At 37.3% G+C, this 20,079-nt stretch overlaps 1 protein-coding gene across 10 annotated transcripts in view; it reads right to left on the reverse strand.

The window, feature by feature from the left end:
- Positions 1-20,079, reverse strand: part of TRPM3 (transient receptor potential cation channel subfamily M member 3) — an 817,113-nt gene that overhangs the window by 170,520 nt on the left and 626,514 nt on the right. For all 10 annotated transcript variants that reach the window (XM_033122317.1, XM_033122314.1, XM_033122311.1 and 7 more), the window contains one exon: positions 9,077-9,251. In XM_033122317.1, coding sequence (XP_032978208.1) covers positions 9,077-9,251 — 175 coding nt within the window. The remainder of the gene's footprint in view (positions 1-9,076; positions 9,252-20,079) is intronic.

Raw genomic sequence — 20,079 nt, forward strand, 5'->3', positions numbered from 1 at the left:
CCTCTGAGCCCAGATGTGGCCTCAGAATCATTCTCAGAACACATCATTCCAGGAAGCCAGTACCAGTTGACTATTGTTGACACTCAAGATGAAAACTATTTGCCATCCCTGCACTAGAGAAAATAAAATGTCAAACATACTATCAAATGGTGAAAACCAAGGAGATCATTGGGTTAAAGGACTCCAAACTTTAGGTCTCTTAAGACATGAAATGATAGCTTCCATGAATTTAGAGGAACCATTTCTTTACTGCTTACTCAAGGCCTTTAAGGGTCACTGCTCTTCGGTGGACACTTGATTTGTACTGAATAGCCCCAGAAAACACAAGAACTGTGTATATCAACTCTAGGACAGTTTCCCAACAATTAGGACGATAAAGACCTTATTGAACCTAAATGGAGACTTTTCTAGACAACAGTAATCCAGACCTGAATTGACCTTGCAATGCTACTTTAATGCAATTTTAGGGTTTCTCTGGTTGAAGTAGCTTTTAGAGCAGGTGGTCACTGTTGTTTTCAGTTTTCATAAATCCTGTGGTCCATGATCAACATCTGAGAATAGCATGGGGAATCTGGAGGAAACCCATGAAGTACATTACAAACATTATCTATTGTTAATGATACCATTGGGTGAGATGTTAATCCACTATATTTGCAGTAGCTGCAGCAGGTTCTAAAATCTGATATGTTATAACTTATATCTTATAACTGATATGTTATATGTCAAATAAACTTAATTTTAAAAAATAACATAAGAAAAAACAGAAATGTATATGTACATTTCACACAAAGGGAGAGAGGCCTATGACTGCCCTTTGTGCTTGGAAAGCAGAGGGCAGGACAGTTTGGGTGGGTTTTTGGGTGAAGGGGAGTTTCACTGAGATGGCTCTAGAGAGCGGCTGGGGCTAGAATGCAGTCTTGAGTCCAAGCAAAGGAATGTACACAACTTGACCTGTAGATTTATGGTTTTCAACTGGGTTCTACAATGAAGCCCCTGGAATTTTGAGGAGGAGCCCGAGAGCGGCTTCAGAGCTGCCTCAGTGGTGAGAGCCAGGCAGTAGAGGGAGGCTCTCGGCCAACGGTTCTCAAAAGTTTCCTTCCTGGACCAACAGCATCAGCATCTCTTGGGTACTTCTTTGAAATGAAAATCACCGGCCCAAATCAGATTTACCGAATACGAAAATTTGAGATGGGTCCCAACAATTTGATTTTTAATAAGCCCTCTAGGTAATTCTCATGCAAGATAAAAATTGAAAACAAGTGTTCTAGACCTTCCATTCCAGCTGCCACAGAACAAACCTTTATCTTGCCTGTTTCATATATTGTACTTCTACCTGAGATTTCATTTGAAAAGGGGTCCAAGGGCTTTAAAAAAGTGAAAATCAATACTATCGGCACGCAGGAAATGGGGACTCTTAAATGATTGCCCATTGCAATTGTAAAGTCAAAGGAAAGTGAGGTAAGACCCAAGACTCTCTAATGTTCAACTTGCTGGCCCCAATGACTGTCAATGGCCTCTCAAATAGCAGAGTTCAGAAGCATCATTCATGATCAGCTCACACCAGTTCTCTTTTAAAAACTTTTGCTTTTCTCATCCTCTTTTTTTTCTTTCTCTTTTTAATCGGTCATATATTTTGAACCAGTCAGAAAATAACATTCAAAAGAAACAAGAAAGTGAACTGTATGCCCTCAAGAAATCCACGTAAATTAAAAAACTAACATAGAAGCCGATCAGTCCTGTCAAAGTTTTTGTGGTAGAGCTGTCTTTTCAAAGGAGGTAATTTCAAGTCTGACTGATGTTTGGAAGCAAGAACAACTGTGATAAAGGATGAACGAAGGTGATTCATGCTAAATAAACTTTTCAAGTCAGCTAGGTTCTAAAGACAAAATTTGGCAGAGGGTACAAAGTGCTTGTGGTAACAATGCAATGCCTTGTGTAAGGAGAATGCACATGAGGCATAGGAAGTGAAGAAACTATTTTTGAAAGCACCAGAGAAGTATAAAGAGAAATCTAATGTTTACAAATTTTAAAAGCGTTTCTGAAAGGGTAGTCCATGGAGCACTCTTGTTGGAATCCCCTGTAGTTTTGGTTTCAAATACATTTTCCTGCACCCGTCCAGGTACGCTGAATCAGGATATTTAGGGGAATTTGTATCTTCTACCACTTTCCAGGTGATTCTCAGGGATCCTAAAGTATAATAACCACATGCTTATGTTGAAAATTTTCTATATCATAAGCAGCCAAAAGTTAACCAAGCAAATCTCAGAGGAACAGGAACATAACTGATACTTCTGAAATTTTCACTTGGCCTCAGTGGGCTATCTAAAAGTTGTGGGCAGTGGTTCCCTAAAATGGATTTCCTTATCATAAAGGATTATCCAGCTCTGTGTTTTTCTGATGTTTGCTGTTAATGTTCAAGGCCACATTTTCCCAATTTGGAGTTCAGTGATTCTAAGGTAAATGTAATCAATATAGGGATCTCATTGGTCAATTTAGAGCAATAAAACTTTTTCCCTCACTAGTACTTTCCCCCATGACCTCTACATAATTTTTTTAAAGGTCAATTGTCATGCGGGGTGTCATACAGGGTCTCTGGTCCTGCTCCCCACATAAAAATGCAGGATATGGTGAGGCCAAAAAGGAACACTCACGGAGCCATAAATAGGGGAGTCATACTACTATATTCTCGCTGGTGGCTGGGTTGGAGACACAGGACGTAGGAGCCACACTATCCGCAATCTGCCGCCCGCTTCTCTGCCAAGTGACCCCACTTGCTAACTGCACTCCGCACTTGCTAGCGTAGCCACAGCAGTTATATCAGTGACTAATGGCTAACTGGTAACAGCTGATGGCCAACTAGTCACAGCTGATGGCCATCTACTACCTGAGCCAGCACCTTTCCATGTGAGGCCAAGAGCCTGGAAACTGCTCTCTGGGACTCTGTCCCCACATCAATGCTTAATTCTCCCCATGTTTATACACATGGAGGGATCAAATAGCAAACTGTAGCACAAAATATTTATTTTATGTTTCACTTTCCTAAATAAATGGAGCTACTCTAGCTTTGTGAAAGTTGGATACGATGATACGGGTATCTATATAACTGCTATCTTTATACATTCCACAGAGGGAAAAATTGCAATAATAATCTCTCTATAAAAATTTTGTTATCTACTCCAACCTGTGACTATTTCTGCCTTCTTAGAACTCAGTAACTAGCATCTAATTGAAAATTATTTATTATTATATTACTTCAGATGAGATTATAAGTCTCAAGGAAAGTCACACTTCTTGCCTAAAACAAGCATTCAAAAAATACCTGGTGATTGACTGATTTGAAAAGACTTGTTATCAGTCCTATCTTTAAGTTTTTACTTGTATTTTAAATACACGCACACACACACATGCACACATATATAATTACAGGCATTAGTATATGTGTAATTATTTATAATTAAATTAAACTTTATCAGATTAAATTAATTTATCGATTAAATTTGAGTCTGTATAATTCAATTTCATAATATATATACACACACAAACACACACCACCACACAAAACACCACCACAATACTCATACAACTTGTTACCAACTTTCCTTCAATCCTGTTCAGATTGATTCTTTTTTCTATGCTGAGTTTTATAAGAGAGAAAATATTCGCTGTTTCTTGGTCATTCATGCTGACACTCAGTTTAGGTCCAGTTTTTGATGGAAAAGGAGAGGAGGAGAAATAGAGCCATTATATGGTCATTTTGTGGATAACTAACATGCATGGTTTCCTTGAGCAGATTCTCATGGGGAATGCTACACTCAAGTACTTTGTCCTCTATGCTTCTGTAACACTGTATACATTTATTATAGCCCAGGTGACCGAGTTCTCTGTATTCATGTCTACGTTCTAATCGCCATCAATAAAGACCCTGCCAGTTAAGGCCATGTCTTACTCATTCCCTAACAATTCCATGCGTATATAGCGTAAGCACTCAGTAAATGTTTACTTGGAAAATAGTTTATAAAAAAAAGAAAAAAACAAACTTTCATAAAGCCACCAGTATCCTTTGTCTGTACGAGATGTTTCCAACTTCTCTTTGAGAAAGTTAAAAAACAGAATCAGGTTTTGACATGCCTTCTTGTAGGAAATTCTAGAAAAGAGGCAGGTAAGATGAAATTGACAACAGCTAAAATGGACACCTGAAGTCAGCATGCTTGATATCTGTTTCCTTCTTTCTCACTTGACATTCCAATTATGTCTAAATCATGCTGGAATACAAACCATCGCTATCAATTACTTTTTTTCAGCAGATCTTATAGAGACAAATGATATGCCTGTGACATCCTTCAGCTTTAGATGAAAATCTCTTGAGCAGCGGAAGAAAATATTAGTGACCACTGTGTAGAATGATATGTTCTAGGGAATATATCCTACACCAGGGTTTCTAAAATGACAAATTTTCTGGAGACTTTCCCTGTCTTTGGTCATTTTGATATGTATTTGGAGAGAAGTAAACTTTTGTCATATATCTGCTAGGATATGATTTTATAATTTGAAGCCACACAACATATTTTTTCTTTTTTTATCTCCACTTTGTGTTCCATTTATGCCTTTACTTCAGCTAATCCAAAAATGTAGGGACCTTATTAAGCTCCTTTTAAACAGGAAAATCAGATTTTTATTTGGAATATATTAGTGTTCATTTTTTCTTCACAATATCTAATTCATATTCCACTGGCACATAAGAATGTGAACAACTAAAACTTAATTATCTCATACACTAAAAAGAAATGATAATTATGCAATATAAGTGCTAAATATCCCTACCACGGCAATCATCTGACAGTATGTAAATGCATCAAATTAACACATTGTGCATGTTACATTTACACAATGTTATATATCAAATACATTCAATTAAAAAAGAATGAACAGTCTTTTAGTAATTGCCCTATTGATAATTTCCCAGAAATTATGAACAGACTACTTAAAAGCTCTAAGGCATTCTGCTACTGCAAATTCTACTTCTTGTCCTAGGGTGTTTAAAAGTTGTAAATCTAGATGATTATTTTGGGATAAACATGCCAAAAAAGCATCAGTAATACAATTTGGATTAATGAGGGACATCATCTCAGAACACACATTCATTCAGATGCCTTTTCACACTGACATTTTTTCATCTGTGAAATACTTGCTTGCCGAGTGATACATGAGCGGATAGATCACATTTCTTTGCAATCTGAGACTTAGGTTGACAATTATCAGGCAAAGTAATATCTGACTCCAACTTCAGGCACCTGCAGCCTGAGAGGTCTTCCTGCCTGTGGGTACCTTGCTTAGTCAGACAAAGCATAAAGTGGAATCCAGGTGTTTAAAAATTTGGGTACTTGAATCTAACGCTACTTAGGTAACATTAATCTATTTATGTCTGCAATGTTTAGTCATTTATGATTCAGAAATAAAATTTGATAATATTTTTAAAGCAACGATATTAGTTAGGGAAAGTGACTTGTGACTCATTCTAAACTATGACAGATAGGACATAGAAATCCAGTACAACAATAAGGAATAAAGAGTTTGAGCACTTCTTTCAGGTAGTATACGCCACAGAGCAGAGATGGAGAGAAAAAGATAAACTAAGAATGTAATTATAATTGTCTCCTAGTTTATCCAATTCCCTTTGGGTTGTGATAGATATAGTCACGTCTCTTTCTACCTCAAATAATCTCATGTACAAAAGTTAATTAGTTTTGCCAATTGTAATTTGCTTACGAAGTGATTCCCTCTTAAATTCATATTCTTAGAAGGTGGTTAATAATGGGAATTTAAAGACGGGCTATCAAGTTCACAAAGGTTAAAATAGAGATGTGAAGATTTTATTCACTCCTTTAAGGTTATAAAATGACAAGCTATATAGCTGAAAATACATACATATTTATAGTCCTTGGGCCTGTATTATTTAACAACCTAAAAATGAACTTTAAAATTTTTAATCATGTTTAAATTATCAAAGTAACTGAAAGTAAAAAACAATGATTTCAAATCCCCATTCAAGTTTTCTAAACAGAGTGTGTATGTTTCCTATAGTCAATTTTATAGGTACAATCATATACACTTATATGTTTATTTATATGAACAAATAATAAGCATTTATATTTATTTGTAGTGAAACAGGTCCAAACTCTGTTGAACTTTGTTGGAAATGAAAGAAGAAATCCTTCTTGATGAGAATCAGGTCTAGGTGGGCTAATTCTCTCTCTGTGTGTGTTTTTTTGTTAGTATAAAGAAAGCACACTAGTGCAAAATAATTTTCTTTGGAAATAATTTCTTAAATTGGCTGCATATGTATGGCTAGACAATTTCATTTCAAGCTAAATAAACATGATTAATCTGGCAGTTATTCAGACAGCACACAGAAACATTCTGAATTCATTTTATCATGATAAATTTGTAATTCCTTTCCTGGAGTAGCAAGAACATACTTTTAACTATATACCTAACTATATATATATGTAAATACAAAGCTTCTCTTTAAGCTTCAATTTTTCTAGTAACTATTTATAAACATTTCTTTACAATTTTAAAGTTTTAATTTTAAATAATTCCCACTATATGAAATTATATCTTAATTCATTATCTCCACTCTAGTTATGTGCATGGCTTCACATTCTTTGATAATCAGTCATGGGTCATATGTTTGTATCGGTCACATAAAAGTTGTGCTCTGGCATATTTTGGCCATAGAATAATTAGAGCTAAAGTTAAACTTTAGTTTTAAAACTAAAACTGCCAATTAAAGTTAAAGAGGCATGGGATTTCTGACTCCTAATTTTCAGGAGGGGGTATAATGGACTGGGTGAGGGAAGGAAAAGAATCCACATGATATAGGGTTAATCAGCTTAGACACTGGTTTACAACCAGGAATGCACGGATTGTTATCTTTTTGTAATACACAGAATAAATGACAGAATTTATGTAAATACACAGAAAAATAAAAAAAATAAATTATAGTGCAAAATGGAAGCTGAAGGCAACTTAAGTACATTTATATATTTAAAAGACAGTATCACTGAAGCCCTACTATACCAGAAACACTAAGGCACATAGCACAAAACACATTTCAGTGAATTTTTATAATACACCAGAAAAAATCCTGACCTGGGATTGTGTGCTATGCGGCCTTGGCAAAGCACTTAATTTCTCTGTGTATCTATCTCACAGGTTAAATAATATAGAGTCCCAGCCAGTTCTAAAATGGATAACATTTCTGTTATTAAAACAGAATCAAGAAGGGCAACTTAGCAAAGATTTTAACATTTTCAAGGTACACGACCCCAGATAAAGACAAAAAGTAGTCACTAGGTACAGACTTTCTTTGTGTATAGACCTAGAAAACCTGAAATGTTGAGGTGAACAGCTTCCTTTTTCATTAGTTTTCTGTAAAGAAAACGTGCATTCTGAATGCAAACTTGTATCTACTTTATAGGAATGCAATAAAGTAATTAGAGCAGTAGGAAGCAAAAACCAAGCCAAAGATAAAAAAAGTATATATTCTTTAGTTATGTCAGAAAAAAAGAAACAAATTGCTATATTGAAATCAAAGAGAATTATGGGTAATTTTTTAATAAAAACAAAGTACAGTTCAGGATCTTGAACTCTGGTTGTAACAGACCTGGAGGCATTTGGGTGAATGTTCTCTGTTTTTTATCTCCTTAGCTATAAAAGGACCAATATTTACTATCAAAGAAGATGATTAAAGTAATTTAATTAAATTTGCCAGTAAGCAAACTTCAACTTTCTGCTTACAAAACTTAGGTTTTTTAACAAAAGGAAATCAAAAGCCTTAACAGAGGCTAAAATCACTTGTCAATGTTTGCAGTGTTAAGCTGGAGGCCCTGTGCTTTTCATTATTCCTCCTTTCACATATTTAGGTTCATGCACTTACTAGGAAAGGATGCTGATTTAATGGCTCACCTGCAGTGCTAGACTGCTGGCAAAGACAAGAAAAGAATGGGAGAGAAGAGATGGCACTGAGCTGTCATGCTGAATCTCTATTTCAGGGCAGGCTCTGAGGGAGACTGGGGAGCAGGGGGAGGTTCTCTGAAGTAGGTGAGCTTACTTACCTGTGACTTTTACTATTATAATTACAAGCTTGTCTACTTACTAGACATACTATGAGTTCGTTGAAGGTAGGAAGATCACGTTATTCTTCACATCTCAATGTATGGCCCAGAGTAAACACTTTCTGTATGCTGATAGAAGGAGTGAATGAAAGACCCCCATCTCCTGTGGGGCTACCTTTCCCCACGATTTTCCTGTGTTAGGAGACTTGATTAGGTTAGGAAGTTCCTTATTTAAAATTTAATGGCTCCCTTGTGTTTTTCTCCTTACACTCACTCATTCACACCTTGAAATGAATTACTTTGATCTGTGAGGGCGCGGGTTTCGCAATTCACTGAGTAGGAACTCAGGCTGGAGGGCGTCCTCCATGGATCTGGGAGCTTTGGATTGCTGACAACAGCATTGAGGGGCACTGACAGACCAAGGAAAGGACGTGAGAGGTTCAAGGGGAATTTATACAGCGCCAGAGTGGTTACCGTTACAGAGATTTAGAGGGCTCTGGCGTCACAGGCTGCCAATTGTTTTTGTAAATTTTTAGTATTTGTAAACACATAGCAGCTTGGTGATGTGGTGTTTGATGGCCAAACCTGGAAGTTGTACATCTCAACTTTTCCCAAGTTACCTGCACTATATGGTCCAGATTAGCTGTGCTTCATGTGTTAAAACCCAATTCCTGCTTCTTCTTATTAGGAGGAGGTAAAGAGGGAAGGAGAAACAAAGACAAGAGAAAGGAGACCACGTCTATGGCCCCTCTCCTCCCCTCATTCTGTTTATCAACAGCGTGGTCTAGCGTAGCTTTCATGGACTTTCCTACTTCATAAGACATTTAAAATAGGTTCCCGTCCTCATCCCCACCAGCCTCCCATGCCAACTGTCTTAATTAACAAATACCCTCTCTTCTAAGCTTGGAACACAGCTTTTGCACTCATAGCACTCCCATGAGGTCTGGCAAATTACCTACCCGCCTTCTTCTGAATATTTATGCCCGAATGCCAGGATGTCGGAAGCCCGTCCACTCCCATCACAGACAACGACCGGCACTGGAGGGGTGTCTCGAAGGTACTCCAAGACAATCGAGATCACATTGGGTCCTCCTTCCACAATGAGCGCCACCACTGGAACGCCTTGACCGATTCCTGCATTCAAAAACGAAAAGAAAAGGAAAAAAGAGAAAAAAACACAAAGCCAGCAAACCAAAGAAACAAAAAAGAGAAACAAAAAGCACAAACTAAAATTACTGAGCACAGGGGGAAGTAATAACATTTGAGGGGATAAAATACTGAGCAAAATTTCAGAAAACCCTTTAGCAAAACGTTCCCCCCAAGGAGTCTGTTTGACTCTGCCCTCTCCCAACAATTTCCAGGATGCTGGGGTCAGTTAAGGTACTGAATACCATACTTTACAGGGGAGGGCATAAAGGAAGGAAGGGAGAGAGGAACTGATTAGTAGATGAAGCACTGGGTGGCAGCAAATATATTGGACGATGAAGGTGATCTTAAGCAAGTCTTTTATGTATCTAATGGTTCAGTTTCTTATATGAAAAATGGGAAGTTAAAAAATGCCACCTTCCTGAAGTCATTGCAGTGGTAAGAAAATGCCTAAATGGTTCTTTTTATTAAAAGCTATCAAAATTAGCTGGAGACATATTTTTAACTTGTTGAATCAACTCTCACTAAATTATGGGTTTATTTCTGACCATAAATAATCAGCTTGATTACTGATTCTGAAGGCTTAATAGACATAGGCTTAATACCAGGAGACACGGCATCTGCCATCTGCCATTATTTCATCCTTTACTACTGAGCAAGGTGCCAGGCACATGACAGCTGGTCAGTATATACTGGGTGTGCCAAAAAATGTATACAAGTGGACACTTTGGTCAACGTTGCTCAAGCAGTAGTTCGCTGTAATCAGAAGTGTCTGCATGCTGATGGTAACCACTTTGAGCGCCTCTTGTGATTGCAGAAGTCAAACATGACTTGTACTTATCTTTTGTTATCGGTATATGTTAAGCATTACAATTTTAATACAGCTTTCCTTTCTTAAAATGTGTACATATTTTTTTGGCACCCTCTGTATTTGTTAACTTCAGTTGAATTCAGGGGTTTTCCAAGCTTTTCCTAAAGTATTTAAGCTATTTATGCTGAGTCATCAGACACTGCTTTTTTCAAGTAACAACCGCCCTAACATCAGCACGTACATGTGGTTCAACCGAGCGTACTAAAGAGAAATATTAAAAACAAATGTCCATGAGAGACATGAAGAGAAATAAATTAATTCGTTTTCAAGGATCGATCATAACTGTTCACTGACGACTTCCTTTTGCTCAATTTGGTATCACACTCTATATTCTGAATCTACCTTCTCAGAGTAGTTAGGGAATTGAGCAGTACCATAAAAATGAGATGGTTTTGTAGGGTACACAAAGCAGTTACCTTAAAAAAAGAACTAATCAAGATTCTGTACCACTTCTATAAACATGAACTAAAATAGACCTTCATGATCTCAGTTCTCCCTTTTTCCCCCTTCTGCTATGGTTTTATCTTATATCAAGAAACTGATTCCCTGTGAGAAATAATAGTTTGGGGTTTGGTTTCTTACTCCATTAATAAGAGATTTTATTTGACTTGTATAACCTGTTTTACTTCTAAAGTACATCTGTCGTCAAGGGCCTTCTCTCTTCTAAGTCAGTGTTTTTCATGGCTTGATTTTTATCTTAAAGGCATGGTCCAAAAAGCCAGTTATATCCATTTTGGTTATTTTAAATCTACATTTTAAAAATGTAAGAAAATGACAATTGTGGACCTAGGCAAGATGCCAAGATTTCTTTTTGTTCCAGAGAAGGAATTAGGAGAGAGAGATGACTTGGATCCCATCAAGTTTTCTGTGCGTGGATAGATTTTGAGAATTACGCCTTTACATCCAAGGAGAAGGAAATGGAAGAAGGTCCTGTTTCTCCCCTACGATCCAAAATCTCCTAATGACTCAAACAGAAGTTCCCTTTAAAGCTCTGTTTGGGTGTCTATGAAGAAGACCCTTTTCCCATTGCTGATGATCACAGGGATTAAGTAAAATCCTATTGAAAGGCACTTGAAAGATTAACAGCTCATTGGAAATGTTAATACAGCAAACTTCTCTTTGAGGAGAATTTGCTGACAAAAAATACCCACCCGGTGTAGATTTGTAGTTTAATCTGCCTAGGAAGAGTCTCTTTTCCAATGTTTAAAGTTAATTTATGAGGTATTTCCCAAAGTACTATACTATTTAATTTTCCCCTTTGCTTTGTTTTAGTACATGCTCGCATATTGCTTCATATCAAGGAACAATGTGCTATACCTGATGTGTTATATCAAGTGATATATTCAGACTCATTCTAGGATCTTCTAAGAGAAAGCTTTGCCAAATTCTGACTCATGTGCACTGATTTTGTCAGGGGAATCTTTACTCCAATTCACAGACCAACTGTGATTCCACTCAGTGTTCTCACGAAGTCCTAGAACAGAACTTGTAGAATGTTCCAGTGATCTAGAGTCTACCAGACAATAGTCAAGATGGCTGGAAAGCAGTCTTCTCTTTGAGAAGACACTTAGGTGCAAAGGATCATTTATCACAGGAAGATTTGAGAGCAACAAACTGACAGTTGCTTTCCAGCCAATGTATTTCTCAAGAAATCAAACTGTTATAACCTCTAGTAATACAGAAGCATTTTATATAATCAAATTTCTTACATTTGGAATGAAACTGTTATCAATTAAAATGTTGAAAAAACTATACTAATTCATATATATGTATACCGTGTTTCCCAGAAAATAAGACCTCGCCCGACAATCAGCTCTAATGCATCTTTTTGGAGCAAAAATTAATATAAGACCCTGTATTATATTATATTATATTATATTGTATTGTATTGTATTGTATTATATTATATTATATTATATTATGTTATATTATATTATTATATGAAAGACCCAGTCTTATATTATAGTAAAATAAGACTGGGTCTTATATTAATTTTTGCTCCTTAAGCCACATTAGAGCTGATTGTCCAGCTAGGTCTTATTTTTGGGGAAACACGGTATATTCAGTGCTAAAAATTGGATGGAGCAAAGTATCAAAATATTATCCACTTTTTCATAAATACTGAATATATCTAATAATATATATGCCTCCAAATTGTATTTCCTTCAGTGATAATACATGGAAATTTGTTCCAGAGAGAATAAAAGCCCCTATAGCCCAAAACAGAAGCATTTTTGATTTCTTATTTATGGGTGGTAGAGAATCGGTCTAGGCCTAAAAACATCATGCTTTGTATAAATTAAACTTGCTAATATATCATAATATTTAGCCTTTCTGCCAAGACACACACATACGCACACACACACATACACACATTGCCCTTGTTTCTGAGAACAGAAAATTATATCAGATAATTAGTAATGACCTGAAGCAATGGTCCTTAACTTTTAGAGACAATGATCTTTGAGTACTTTCTTTGTTTCACTTTCGTGAATCTGATGAGAGCTGGTGACTCTTTCTCGAGAAAAATAACTGCACCTATGGACAGTTGCAAAAATATATCTATGCAGTTTCAAGGGATTCATGGATCCTTGAAATCTATTCATGAAAAACTTGCTGATGGACCCGGACAAAAACCTACCCTAAATTAAGCACATTGATGTATCTGCAAACAGCATCACTTTGTGTTCTTTTAAGGAGCTCACTGAGGCCTCCGAGACGAGTTGCAGAGTGGGTTTTAAATACAACTCTATGCCCAAGGAAACTCTGTGATATTATTGCTGCCCCGTTATATTGATTGGCTAACCTCTCCAGTGTGAAGTACTGTCTATAGGATACCTTCCTCCCTTCATTCCTCTCTCTCCTTCTTGGTTTTCTTCGTTTCTTCTGTTCACACTTTGTTTTCTAAATTACATTTTCAACATAGAATATTAAAAAAAAAAGTCTCTAGAGAAATTCACAAATTTACAAAATAAAACCTGTAGCATATAACTTCATTAGTAAAAGAAAAGCTTTTTAAAATATAAAGAATGGTATATATTTTTATTAGTGACATAAAGAAAACATTTTGAGAATCGACTGCAGATTCAGCTGGAGGTGCAGGGCCCACTACCATTTTCTTTATGCTCATAAAAAATTAATATAAATTCTTTTGAAGATCCTCATAAATATATGCCTCGCTCAGCTAAACCCACTGACCGTTCATAAAAAACAGTTGTTTGACTTACAATCTTAAAAAATATATATAATCTCTATTATTCAGGAAAATGTTTTCATGTTATTTAGATTCCTCAGGGACTTTTTTTGGTGAATACTTGTCCTTTTAGTTTTGGGAAAAAGTAGGTTAATTCTTTAGTTGATTGCAATAATTTTTCATTTTCTATCATAACCAAAGACTCATAGTAGATCTCAGAGATTTCCATTAGAATTTCATTTCAGAGCAATGTAGATTTGTTCAAGACAGAAGAGGCAAGATTCTTGCCACACTATAGCTTTTGCAATTTTGGAACTGGAAGCATTAGAACCTTCAAAACTGTGAGCTTGAGTACTTGATTTAGTAGCTACCTTCTACAGGATTCAGGGTTGACCTAAGCCTTTCAACTTATAAACTGAACCCAACCACTTGTTCTTTGCAGAAGATAATCTCTTGTACTTTTGTCACATTCTCTTGTGACTGCTATGCAGCTCAGCCTGAGTTCCCAATAAGGCAAAAAGTGTCAAAATTGGCTTGAACAAAGACTGTGCTATAAGAAAGGGAGGTGGCAGGAATAGAAGAATCTCTTAAAATTCCAAAGGCCTTTCTCTCTCTCTGTCTCTCTTTCTGATGATGTGAGACCATAACCTATGCTCAGTTCAGGCACTTGTAAAAAATATTTGGTGTGTTGCAGTGAAACGCCTAGATAACAGAAACTTTTGATCAAACTAAATTAACACTTTGGTTTTATGTCAGTATTACCATATGGGGTCTAAAATGCTATGAGCCTAAGGAATAATTTATTTGTGGTTGGAAAATGGTTCATATTTCCCTGGAGACAGAACATATGAGATTAGTCTTTAGCTAAATCTTAATGACCAAGGCCACAGAGCTTGTGACTATTACAGTATGGGTCATTTAGAAAGGAGGCTCTAACTGTAGGTAAGAGGTGACTTCCTGAAGATCTTGAGTAATTCAAGATTGAGGCTGTCAGTGGTGGGTGGATGTGGGGACAGAGCCAGGAGTGCAGTTTCCAGGCTCTCGGCCTCAGTTGGAAAGGTGCTGGCTCAGGTAGTAAATGGCCATCAACTAGGATTGAATGGCCATCAGCTATAACCAGTGAGCCATTGGACACTGATATAACTGCTGTGGCTATGTGCAGCAAAATGGGAGCTAGCAAGAAGATGGTGGCTGAGCTAGCAAGCACGGATTACAGTTAGCATTGCGGATTGCAGCTAGCAAGTGAGGTTGGTTGGCAGAGACAAGTGGACGGCGGGTTGCGGATCATGTGGCTCCTGCTTCCTGTGTCTCCAACCCAGCCACCAGCGAGAATATAGTGGTATGACTCCCCTATCTATAGCTCCGTGGGTGTTCCTTTTTGGCCTCACCATGTCCTGCATTCTTATGTGGAGAGCGAGAGCTGAGACCCCTCATGAGTCCCTGCATGACAGTGGACATTTCTGTTTGACAGCTAAAAGCCACATAGCAGTAACAATGGACACAGTTAATACATGGGCCTCATCAGCTCTGGAATTACGTGATCTTGATTTAGACGTTTGTGTGGAGAATTCACGTTTTGAAATTATGCATAGAGTGAGACTTTCTCAATACGTTTTATGTTGCACAATTTGAAATTTGCGTAATTAAATTTTGCATAGAATTAAAAAAAGCATTAAACATGTTGCTTTCATCCAAATTCTTACTTGAATGGCCTGGTCTCTGATTCAATGGTTAACTCTACCAACAGAACACTGGTCACCGTCTCCTGTATTTGGACTACATAATGGGGCCGTAAAAACTCAGCCTAAGAGCTTGCATTTTTCAAACAGAATCTTACACAGACTTGAGGGACATTAACAATCACTATAGTGATGGAAGAGTAGCAGCTAAATTATTTGTCTCATTTTAATGGGCACCAATTTACTGCCGTTTTGAAAAATAAAGGCCTAAGTTTGCACAACACCACAGCTTTCCGCAAATAATTTCAGAGTTAGATCCTTGATGCCCTTAACATTTAGTGCATCTCTTCTGTGGTCCAGTAATTTTGGGATGGATGTATGAAAACTACATAAAACTGGTAATCAGTTGTTTTTAACTAACAACATTCAAAATTATTCTTGTTTATTCATTTTAATAATAAATAATAACGATTCTTGCCATTAGAAAGACTCCCAGTGCGTGACTATTTAGGACAACTGTAGAATATTATTTTACAGAAAGAATATTTTAATATGCTCTATTTTGCAGAAAAAAATATGATTGAAAATCTTTGAGCTTCTAAGGGACAGAAGGAGCCCAAGAAAATATCTAGGGATAATATTAAAAAAATGCATCTCATTTTAACTATAATATCACTTTAGTCTTCTACGGAAGCAGATGTTTTGGATATTGTCTCCATGTTTTGGAAGTAGGATACATCATCTATTCAACACAACAGAACCATAACTGGAATGTGTCTGATCTTACTTAGAAATGGGTAATAAACCCAAATATCTTTTAGAGAGTCTTGATGATATACCAAGTTGGTAAATGCCGAAACCAGTGCAAAGCAATTATGTATGTCATTATTATTACACTTTTCTTTGCAATTGATGCTTAGGAAAGTATTCGGAAATATAAAGTACCACACCCACTATTAAGCAGAGTGAAAATACAGTGAGATGTTTCACTTTTAGATACTTATGTTTCTCTAATGGGGAAGATATTCCTTGAAAGATGGCTAGGGTCTTTCTGTGAGGTTGGGACTTCCCAAGGTATAAATGTCCAATCCACTTTAAGTAGGGGTAAAAATATGAATTCCTTAAATATCTTTCCCCATGATCACCCATGCCTATGGCCGCTCCCTTATTGGCATTGAACTTAATGGATTCCTTCCACATATAATCTTTACACATTTAAAGCTAATACCAATGTTTCAGGATATCTTGGCATTGACAATCTCAGCACATTTGGAGATATGAGCTTGTCAAGATACTGAAGATACAGAGTTTGGATGAATGGGAATGCTTCTCTCAGCCAGTGGTAACAGATTGAAAAAGATGCTGCAGAGATAGCATTTCTTCTCCTGGGGACTGAGAATATAAAATCTATTGAATTAATATGGCAATTGCCATTTTTTTGGTTTGTTTCCAATATTGTTGAACTAATCAATTTTGTGAATTATCAATGCTGCAGGTATTTCTATAGAAATCCTGTACTAGCCCCCGCCAGCTGACTCATTTTGGACATCATCTTCTTGCTTTGCTTTCCTGTATAGCAATCAGAGGCCAAAGGACAGAACTGAGAGAGTGGACACGTGGATTGAATGGGAAATCTTATAAGCCAGCCATGGAGGTCACCGTGGCATGTGAACTGGAAACACCCACCATGGCCTCCCTATCCACATTCCCTATCAGAGAATCGAATTGTCCACAGCAGAGAAGGCAGCCTTATTGGCTTCTTTCAGTGTTCGTTTGATTCCAGACCTGCAGTGGGCCAGCCTTTCTGGAACTGGAATGAAGACCTTGGGCAAAGGTGAGTAACTTGGAGGGCCTGGGTGGGCATTTGCATTTGAGTAAAGCCTGTTAGCAGTGGCTTTGATGGAACCACATGAGGGTGAATAAACAAGCAAAGCAGTCTGCATGCAGGAGGAAAAGAAGGGAGCAGAGGTACTATGGAGGAGAGATGGCCTGAGAGAGAGGGAGGCAAAAGGTGTGTATGTGTGTGTGAGAGAGAGAGAGAGACAGAGACAGAGAGAGAGAGAGAGACAGAGAGAGAGACAGAGACAGAGAGAGAGAGAGACAGAGAGAGAGAGACAGAGGGAGAAAGATTGAGATTTCCTGGACTGTAGTGACTTTCCAGTCCAAGCTATATTCATTTGGCCATGGTTACTGCATAGAGTCCCCTATAGACCAGGGGTGGATTTTTTTTTCTATAAAGATTGACATAGTAAATATTTTGGACTTTTAGGACAATGGGTCAAATTGAAAACACTGTCTAGGTACTTATATAACAAGAGAGAAAACAAATTTATACAGAATTTTTATGGATGAATTTCAAAATACAATTTTTTTGTACTATAGGTCTACCAATGAGAAAAAGGGAATTTATATGGATGCTGAAATTTGAATTTCATACAGTTTCAATATGTCACAAAATATTCTTTTGATTTATTATCAAACATTAAAAAATGAAAAAAAAAAACATTGCCCATGAGTCATAGGAAAACAGGTGGGCCACAGTTTGCTGGCCTTCTTATAGACACATTTCAGTCTTCTTATCAAAAATACCCCTTTACCTATTTTGAGTGAGTTTCTGCTTATTGCTACCAAATATTCTCTTCCCTAGTTTCACCTCTGCTCACGCTACGGAAGTCTTCACCCATATTTATCTACCCTAAAAGTCCTCATGTGCTCTTTTCTCAGCATGAAGATCCAGGCAGGGAAAGAGTCCTTGAGGGCTCTTTGTAAAAGAGGAATTTTGGATAGCAGATATTATTATTATTATTATTATTATTAATAAGGTGGGTCCTTAAGAGGCATCATTCAAGTCGAAACTGGATATAAAACTCCTATCTGTACAGGTGTCAGGCAGGCTTTCATTTTGCAGCATAATTGATGCTTATGTGGGAAGCCTGGTTACCAGTCACATAGAGCTTTTCTGCTTTCTCACACTTAAAGAAAGAAGGAGTCACTTGTGTTGTTTAACAAGAGACTTCACCCTAACAACAGAAGGGCTTTTGATCCCCTCTTTGGAGAGCTAGAAGACCAAGGGCAGAGAGAGCAATCATTCCTCTTTGATTATCCTTAGTTCCTGGAGAGCAGAAGTGTCATCTTCTATATACAAACGAGGCTGGGACATTTGCCTGTTCTGTCCCTGGCATTGTGGGCCCAAGATTCGGGTGTTACCTTGATTTCAGTGGCCTTTCCGGGAAGCACTTCCTCACACACCACCACTACCTTTCTCTCTATTGTCTGCTCTGGAAGCCTTGACCTGTCTCACTCTCTCAGACTGAGGCTGTTCCTTAGATTGTGGGCTACTTGTTTGGAACTGGGCAGAATCTGTCCTGTTCTTGTTCTCAGACTCCGATTCTCAGTCCCATGACTCCCTCTGCCTTCATTTACCTGCTGGCTTCCTGTTGACTCCCATTTTCCCTCTCAGCACGGGTCACTAGTCTGTTTTACCTCCCTGCCATTATAAACTTTGATAGCCTGTCTAGATATCACAAAAATTAATAACATGTTATCTGGAAACATGCAAATCTGAGCAGTGTAGAAATACATCTTGATATAAATTGACATACTGTACTCACTTTTGGTTTTCTACCAGGATCTAACATATACAGCTGGTATATACTTCTGAGAAATTTTTCTGAGTAATAAAGAAGTTATTATTTATAAAGCACTTAGAACAGAACCTGGCACTTAGTAAGAACAATATGCTTTAACAAACACAAATATAAAATTCTTATTTATATTTACTAAGCCTATAAAATGTTTCTATAAGTGTATAAATGATGCATGAAGATGAAAGTAAAAGAAATGCATTTTCTGTCTTTAAACCAAAAGGATTCTCTGACAAAGAAATAATTTGAAAATTGCTCTTCCAAAGTTTGGACACTCTCTCACACAGACCAATAATATACTTAGGGAGTCCAATTCCTTTCTCTTGTATTCAAAAAGCTAAAACTTTCTGTTTTGAGGTAGGTGACTTGTATCACTCCACACATGCCTTCTACCAGGGCCTCTCCTCAGGGCTCAATCAGCTTATTAAGTCTTTTGAGTTCTGTGGGTTGGACAAAGATGTAAATGCCAAAAAACAAAACCTAAAGGAAGCAGTTTATAAACGATAAACTGACTCCAAGTATATTATATGCTAATTAACTAACTTAGCTTTTGACTTAGTCAATGGGAAACAATTATTCCCTCATGGTCAGAGAGCTCGGATTGAAATATTCTGCTATTAATGTCTGTATATAACCAGGACATCCAAGCAACATTCCACATCAATCGTTTCAATAGAAAGCGAAGAGTCAATCCCACGGGCTATAAGGCAAGTATTACTTTCACAAAAGGAAAGAGCCAGCACTATTTTCTTTGGGGCTATTGTTTGCAGGCTGAATGTTTTAATGTAATTGATCTAAGTCTACAAGAAAACTCGCCCAAACAAAGCTCTAGTCTCTTAGTCTCAGCTTTGTTCAAAACCCACATCAAAAGGCATTCCTGGCCTTCTCAAATGTAAGGTAATCAGAGTGGTTCTAACTCATTTTACTTTATAATGCTTTGCCCACACTTCCCCATAATTGTGCCAGGATCTAGGCCCACAGCCTGTGCAAGTTCCTTTGGCTTCTTGGCAGAATTTGTAAGTAGCGGAGCAGCCAAGGGAATTAGGGATTGAAAAAACATGGAAAAGATCTAGCCCACAGTGCAGAGCAGAGCTGGGTGGGAGAGGCAGACAGCAGGAGAGAAGGAAATGTTGCTGGTGGTGTGTGTATTAATTTGCCTTTCCAAAATTAGTTTTAAAAAATCTCTTTGCATCCGTTAAAGGAGACTGCGATTACTTTCCTCTGCCTCAAATGCAAACAGTTTTATTCTTCCTTTAAGGATTGTTCTTTTTGATTTGTTTCTTTTTGAGGAACTGCTACTCATTCTTCCATTTCCAGATTCAAAAATAAGCCTTCCTCTGGCCCCTGCCTTTGACCCTCCCACCCCCACTAGGCAGAATTAACCATTCTCATTTGTGGGTTCTTATAGCATTTGCTTTTTAAAAAATTC

The sequence above is a fragment of the Rhinolophus ferrumequinum genome, chromosome 12, assembly GCF_004115265.2.
Source record: "Rhinolophus ferrumequinum isolate MPI-CBG mRhiFer1 chromosome 12, mRhiFer1_v1.p, whole genome shotgun sequence".
Lineage (NCBI taxonomy): Eukaryota > Metazoa > Chordata > Mammalia > Chiroptera > Rhinolophidae > Rhinolophus > Rhinolophus ferrumequinum.